Source organism: Arachis hypogaea, chromosome 14, assembly GCF_003086295.3.
Source record: "Arachis hypogaea cultivar Tifrunner chromosome 14, arahy.Tifrunner.gnm2.J5K5, whole genome shotgun sequence".
Classification (NCBI taxonomy): Eukaryota; Viridiplantae; Streptophyta; class Magnoliopsida; order Fabales; family Fabaceae; genus Arachis; species Arachis hypogaea.
This window is the reverse complement of record NC_092049.1, coordinates 104,754,886-104,763,091: the sequence shown is the minus strand read 5'-3', so window position 1 is coordinate 104,763,091 and position 8,206 is coordinate 104,754,886. Positions and strand designations below refer to the sequence as shown.

The 8,206-nt window shown below is 31.9% G+C and overlaps 1 protein-coding gene across 1 annotated transcript; it reads right to left on the bottom strand.

The window, feature by feature from the left end:
- Nucleotides 1–3,189: 3,189 nt before the first annotated feature.
- LOC140178866 (uncharacterized) lies at nt 3,190–6,045 on the bottom strand. The gene is made up of 2 exons (XM_072216106.1): nt 4,885–6,045; nt 3,190–3,880 (listed from the first exon to the last, which is right to left on the bottom strand). The coding sequence occupies exons 1-2, from the start codon at nt 6,035–6,037 to the stop codon at nt 3,306–3,308; spliced, it is 1,728 nt and encodes a 575-aa protein (XP_072072207.1). The 5' UTR covers nt 6,038–6,045; the 3' UTR covers nt 3,190–3,305.
- Nucleotides 6,046–8,206: the final 2,161 nt, after the last annotated feature.

Sequence of the window (8,206 nt, the reverse complement as noted above, 5' to 3'; positions counted from 1 at the left end):
TGCACTGAAGAAAATTTAGAAGAAGGAAAAGGGTACTGCCTAATTGTTCTATTCTCATACTTGTATTTTGGATGGGATGGAATGAGTCTTATAATGACTTTAGTTATCTACATGTAATATTTTGATGTGTTGTGTACCTTTTAAAGATTAACAGGATGTAAATCATAGGATCCAAGCAGGTTGGTCAAAATGGCAGAGTGCATCTGGTTTTATATGCGACAAAAAAGTGCCTTTAAAATTTAAAGGTAAATTCTATTGCACTGCTATAAGACCGGCTATGCTTTATGGTACGAAATGTTGGGCGGCCAAAGGGGAGCATGAACACAAGTTGAGTGTGGCAGAGATGAAGATGTTGAGATGCATGAGTGGTCATACGCGATTGGATAAAATAAGGAATGAAGATATAAGGGATAGAGTTGGAGTAGCACCCATTGCGGAAAAGATGGTTGAATCACGTCTTAGGTGGTTTGGACATGTGAGAAGAAGACCGACAGAACATCTAGTCAGGAGGGTGGATGAGATGGAAGATGGACAAGAGGTGAAAGGCATAGGAAGACCTAAGAAGACCATCCATGAGGTGGTCAAACGAGATCTATATGTAAACGGTCTTTCTGTAGATATGATACATGACAGAGCACAATGGCGTCGTTTAATTCATGTAACCGACGCCACCTAGTGGGACAAGGCTTTGTTTTTGTTGTTGTTGTTATTGTGTACTTTTTGAAACGAGATTTTACCTAGTATTACATGTAATGGATAAATTACACTCTATTTTGATTTGTGTTGTTTGGATTAAAAACATATCTAGCTTATAATAAAACTTTTATGATTTAGATTTCTTGGATTTTTTATTTTTAGATTTATTTGGTGATTATCATCGTTTTGGAATGTGATTATGCTTTAAAAAAATAAATCGCATAAAATAAAATAGGCTATGGTCACGGTTTTACGGAAGGGTGACCGTAGAGCTATGATCACGGTGAAACCGTGGCCATAAATAAGGCTATGGTCACAATTTTAAGGAGGAGTGACCATAGCTTATCTATGATGGTCACGGTTTTAAAGAGGGGTGACCATAAAGGCTATGGTCACGGTTTGATGGGCTATGGTCACTGTTTTTTTGCGTGACTATAGATTAACCTATGATCACGGTGAAAAAACGTGGCCTAAAGCTAAGTGTCAAAATTTGAAAGTTGTAACCGTAACCATAGACCTATGGCCACGGTAGAATAGACCACAGTAAAAAACTGTGACCATAAGTCCAAAACCGTGACCATAGATCTATAGTCACCCTTTTTACTAGATATAACCATGACCAAAAACCTTTTTTTTTTTTTTTTGTAGTGTCCCCATCAAAGGCATCATCTATACTATGAAAGGTTTAGGATTAACCATGCCTACTACCGTATCCTAAAAGAAACTCTCATCCCCTTCAAACTCTCTATGACACTAGATGCACCCCTCCCCATACTTTCTCCCTTGTTACTTTCGCCAGCTAAGCTGGCTGTGTTTCCCATTCTTACGTCTGCTCTCTCCTCCGCTCGCACCAGTCTCGTGGAATTTTTCTTTATTAAACTTTCACCAATTAAATTCTTAATGAACTCTTTAGCATAACACTTTAACTATTACTTTCTTGTTCATTTTATTTTCAATAACATTTTTTAATGATCGGCTCAATTGTATGCGAAATCGCTTCTTCAATTTACTTGTAGCTTTTATTATTTATTGTTACCCTCTTTTGAGAGTGGAGGAAAACCTCATAAGAAGTAGATCTAATAGTATTTAATTGTAAAATTATCTTCTTAAATCCTTTCTTTCGTAGTTAATTTGATGGACATAGAAGTGTAATCTCGTACTAGCTCAAAGGACTCCAAGAAAATAACATATCTTAAAACACTTGCTATATTCTAATGATTTCTAATTTTCTATGTTCGTCTTTGATAAGTTAATATATGATTCTTTTGATCCTTTGTTAAATGGTACTGATATAATGATTAAAGAATTGACTACTAGTTACCTACTTTGATTGGTTAATTGGTACGTGCTATATTAGTAAAAGATGTGGAAGTCTGTTGGATCAAGATTTAGATTAATGCAATTCACATTTTAAATTGATAAAAGACATTTATGAGTTGAGATTTCAATATTTAATTGATTTGTATGTCAATTTCATTTGGTGGTGTTTTAGGTGATTTTAGAATTATAAGATTATTAAAGAAACAATTATACTAATAATCTAATCAATTCCAAATCATAATCCGATTTTTATAGCATAAAATTCTAATAGATGACTTGTATTGTAATTCCTGTTTAATTTATTCCAATCAACGTTTTGCTTTTCTGGTATGAATACAAAGTTACAAACTATTAAAAACTAATTACTTGATATAAAAGCCTTTTTTTTAAAGACGATTTATATTACTGTTATTACTACAAAATTTTAGCGTGCAAACGGTGTTATAAATTACTAATTTATGGAATATCCTCCTTCAGTGATAGATGAATAATTGTTCACTATTTAGCATTTTTATTTAAAAGTAGGATAAGAAAAAAAACCTTATGTAACATCACCGGGGAATGTCAGTTGCTATTGTTTCCTATTATTATTGGATAGGATTTAGAACGTTATGGTGCTATATATTTAATTAAAAAGGAGGTATTAGACTTGTATTACATACAAGTGCAAGGGGCATATATATATATCCAATCATATTATATGTATATTAAAATTAATTATTAAAATTATTTATTAAAGTAGAATAAGTATTAAAATATAAAATATTTATTAATAATAAATTAATAAATTATATATTTATACACAAATATATAAAAATTAATTTTAATGACTAATTTTAGTATATAAATAATATTTTTCACAAATATAACACTAATAGCAAAAGGCAAAACACCTGAGATTTAAAGACTAATAGTAATTAATGAGTACAATTTTTTTTTAAATTACATCTCATCCCATAATCAAAAATAATATTGACAGATACCATTTTTCAAATTTTTTAAAAGAAACTAATAACGACTCACATGCAAATATATTGATATAAAATTAATAATTAAAAATTATTAAATAATAATTTATTTATATATATTAAATTATTTAATTATTTTCAATTATCAATTTTATAGAATAATAACTGCATATGAATTTTCACTCAAATTAATACCTTATCTAGTCTTCTGCTGTTCCCAGATTTTCTTTTAACACACAAGTGGTTGGCAGAAGGTTGCCATGGTATATTGATTCAGTGATTCTTCATGGAAGACATCGGCGGCTGCATCGACGGATATGATTATTTGGAATGATAATAACCGAGCATTGTATAAATGGTCTGCATAAGAGCATAGACAGATATCATTCCGACGAGGAGGTTGTAACCGCGCAACACAACCCGGTCGAATTGGCGGGCGATCATCGGAATCCACGAATGCCGCAACATTATGGAATATCGTTTGATTTTAAGGCAACATTTTCCATAATAGGAGTTCAACTCACTGATCATTTCCCAGTATGGGGAATCATTGGTTTTGTCACGGTCAACTCCACTTATCAACGATCTGAAGAATTCCATCAGTTTTTGATTGCTCATGTTCAAATGATCCACGATCACTTTTCTATCTTTTAGAAGTTGTACATCATTTCCACAGCAGATTAAACCGTTGAAAAAGAATGCAGCCCATGTGCACTTGTGTTTGCAACTCAAACCAGTGTGGCATTGTTCCCAAGCAATGAGATTCTGCCACATCACTTGGGTAGAGCTTGTGATGTGAAGCTGTGGAATTTCTAATGTTCCCTTGCTGAATTTTATGTCAAACTTAACGCCTGGTATTACAGGTTGACAAGGATCTCCCAGCTTCTTCTCTGGGCCTGCACGATCGGAAATGGTGATAGAAATTAATTTAAATTGCATTAAAAATTGGAAATTATTTAAAACCAAAACAATTTATTTGTCGAAATTCATTTTAATTTCCTAAAGTTATTTCTTTTTTTTTCGGATAAGATTTATATATCTCACTCTTCAAAATATAATTTTGTCAAATGATTATAATTCAATAGATATTCACATAATTAAAATTAAATCATTTTTTATGTTATTACTTTTTAGTTTTACATTTAATTTAACAAAGAAAACTTACATTTGCACCACTCTTTAATACCCCACTAAATGTATACTTTTCTTTTGTTATATAAATGATATATTTTTTATTTTTTTTCCATTTTATCAATAAATTTTAATACAGAAAATAAAATATGTATATAGAAATATTATATGTATATATCTTAGTTAACATGTTGGTATTAAATATTATAAATTTTTATTAGCAAAGATATTATAATGTGTTAATAAAGTGTCTGAATATACTTTGATTATCAGGTCACCATATTGTGTGAGGAAAAGTGAAGATGAAAAAATAAAATAAGAAAAAAGGAGGATAAGTGAAACAGATTATTAACAAGAGAAGTAAAAAACAAGAATGAGGGAAAAAAATGCATTCTTGCCTGCACAAAGAAAGAAAGAAAGAAAGAAAGAAAGAAAGAAAGAAAGAAAGAAAGAAAGAAAATAGAATTATTGATTATATGTTTGGTTAAAAATTTATTGATAATCTAGACTTTATATAAGAAGAGAAGATATTAAGAACTAATATTGAAGCCAACTTTAACATGAAAAAAATATTTGAATCTTTAAAAATAAAGATATTTAAAATTTAAATTTAATAAAATTTTATTCTTGGTAAAGTTATATTAAATTTGTTTGATAGTCTATTGTAATATTGGCTGAAATTAGCTATTCCATATTCTCGTGTTTGTTCTGTGACGTTACTCATATGGGAAATAGAAGGTCTAACAAGAAAAGGAAAAAAAGAACTTACTTGACATTTGGATTTTTACCCCAGCAGCTTCAAGGATAGGAGCACAACGATTAAATTCGGCATGGAAGTTAAGAGGTTGAATATTCTTTGCCTTAATCCTGTTCATATTATTATCAAAGTCCACATTGTTAGTGGCATCAGGGAAGGAGCAATCATTACATGTACATCCACATACATGGACAAATTCTGAAGCACCAGAACAAGCACCACATCCGTTGCCTTTAAAGGCAGAACCACAACCAAAACATTGTTTGAGCTTGAGAGGGGAAGCACAACAATTTCCACATCCTTTGAAGGCAGAAGAAACACATTTAACACATCCATTATTGATGCCAGAGGAGGAACCACAGTTTGCATATTGATTCGCTACCTGCAGAAGTTTAGTGCTAGTGTTGATAGTAATGGATATTTGGTGATTTCCCTCATGAGCTTCTTGTTCTAGAACTCTCTCCTGATCATAGCTGTCGTCGGAAATGTAGGAGTGGACAAGTTCAAGAAAATTATGAGAGGCAATGTTGGGGGTGAAGTACTTAAAGCTCCTATTCGGAAAGTAGCCAAAGAGATTCAATGCCAGCGATTCAATCGGGACAAGATATGCTTCATTGAAGAGTTTTTCCGACAACTTATGGAGAATGACGAGCGGTATTTGGTTCTCCAAAACCAACATATCAGTCAGCATCTCTTTTTTTATTTGAGGTCTTGGGAATAGAGGCACGCGAACATTCAAGTAATCTGATTCGCTTATGAGAAGCTCCAGCAAGAAACAAGCATCGGATAACATGATATTAGCGAGGTCGTTCCATTCCAATTTGAGATCACCTTCGCCATAGCTTGCGCAAACTTCACTCTCTAGTTCTATAACGACTTGCGTGCATTCCTCTAGGTTTCTTTCGGGTCCCTTGGGTCCTCGATGAAGAAGAGATTGCATGTAGTGCCATTTGGTCTCCTCCAATTTCAACAGGTTCCGTCTTGTTCCCGTGAACCGTGGACCAATGTTGATGGCCTTTGGTGTGTAAGTGTTCTTGTTCTGTTCTCGAAGTTCTTCTGGAAGACTGGAGATGGCAACTGGTTCAGAGTGTGCTTGAAAACGACATAGTGTTGCTTTCGCAGATTCTCTCCATTTAAGCAGCTTGTGTTGACCAGTTTCTTCCATGCTACTTCAATTCTTTATATCCCTTCACAATAATGACAATATTGTTATGTTTGGTTACCCACAAAAATTTAAGAATGAAAATTTGAGAGTAAGCTGAAAGTTTGAAAAATACTACTCTCAATATAGTCTTTATCTTATAAAATGTGAAGACATGTTAATTTAAAAAATGAAAAAGTATAGGTAGATAACATAAACAAGTTAATTTTTTAAACTTTATTTAATAATTAATTTTAATTTTTTAAATTTAAAATTTAAATAATTAAAAATTAATTAAGTAAATCTAATAAAAAACTATAAAAATATTTTTTTTCTCTCTTACATTAACCTATGCACTCCTAACAACAACACACTCAAACTCCCTTTCTCATCTTTAGGCTCTCTCCGCCCCTGCTTTCATCCAAGATTATCTCAAAAAGTGCTCCCCGCCGACAAAGTCGTCGAGTACATCAAATCCGACATGATCTTCATCCTCAATACCGGCTCCATCACTGTCTTTGTTGTCGCCAAGCTCAGTTATCTTTTCTCCACCGGTCAACTCTCCAACATAATCGGCATCCCTACCTCCAAGCACATTGAGAAGCAGGCACTCTCCCTCGGAATCCCGTTCTCTATCCTCCACGACAATCGCCGCCTCGATCTCGCCATTGACGGCACCACTGAGGTGGACCTGACCTCAACCTTGTAAAAGGCCGCGGCAGTGCTCTTCTCCGCGAGAAGATGGTGGAGGTTGTCTCTGACAAGTTCGTTGTGGTAGTCGACAAAACAAAGCTCGGGTCAGGACTAAGAGGTTGCGACCTTGCGATGCCGATGGAGATGGTGCAGTTTTGCTCGAAATACAATCTGGTTCAGCTTTAGAAGTTGTTCAAGGAAAAAGGAGTGGTGAAACACTTGCTGTCTTGAACAATTCCATAAATATATAAAAAAAACATCCATTTGATATGAAAAAAACTCATCCGAATGCTTAAAAAGAAATGTCCAGGCAAAAACAATCAGATACTTATAGGATTTAAAAAAAATCATACCATTTTTAAAAAAATAAAGACATCTTGATGCAGAAGAAACATTTACGTATATTAATTTGCCTTTGTTAAGATGGGTTTCAAAATCTAGCCCATTTTAAAGTTGACAAGAATTGGCTGGACTCCCTCTTAATTCTCTAACAAAATTGTTTTGCAAATTACAAAAGTTTTCAAATAAGTTCCCATTTGTAATTTTTAGCTTCTTCTCAAATCACCCAAATTGAGACTAATATGAATGCATACAAAGAAATGAGGAAAACTGAAAAACAAATTGAGACTAACATGGATTCATTTGAAAAGGATATGAGAAATTATTACGTAGTGTATTGTACTGTGATACATGACAAAAAAAAAAAATAAAAAATAAAAAAGATCACATGTTCTTCGAATTTGGTGGCGGGGTGCTTGGTTTCTACCTCAATAGAACGTAGAATAAGTTAAATTAGATTTTTGATAATCTCTAATTCTCTTGTTATGTCTTCTATGTTCTGCATTTCGATTTTTCTTTTGATATGTTTTTTCTTAACTTTTAATTTTTTTTTATAAAACTGATTAATAAATTGGGTGAATTGAAAAAAAAAAGTAAAATTTGATAATTGGAACTTACATTCTTTTAATTTGCAAGAATAATTTTATGATGGTCGTTGATTAATTTAATTTTCAAAACTAAAGTTAAATGGTTAATTAATGTTAATTATGATAACATAATTAATTTTTTTTAATAATTATTGAATAAGTTATAAAGAATAACTTACTTTTTATTTATGTGAGAATTGACTAGAAATATCTTCATAATTATTTATACATATTAAATTGAAAAAATGTGAATTAATTAGCACAAAATGCCTATTAATATACTGCTATAATTAGAAGGGATTTTGTGCATTTTCTTAAATATTTTTCGTCATATATATCCGTAAAAAAAATTACTATTCCTAAAACTTAAATGTAGGATCCCTTGATTAGAGTGTCGTCGATTTATCACCTTGATCAATTTTACAACAACAACAACAACAATAATAATAATAATAATAATAATAATAATAATAATAATATATATCTAAAAATAAAAAGACAGATTAATATAGATACACTAATATCATAATATGTTTGTTTATATATAATGTATGGTGAGGAACTGAGGATTGGA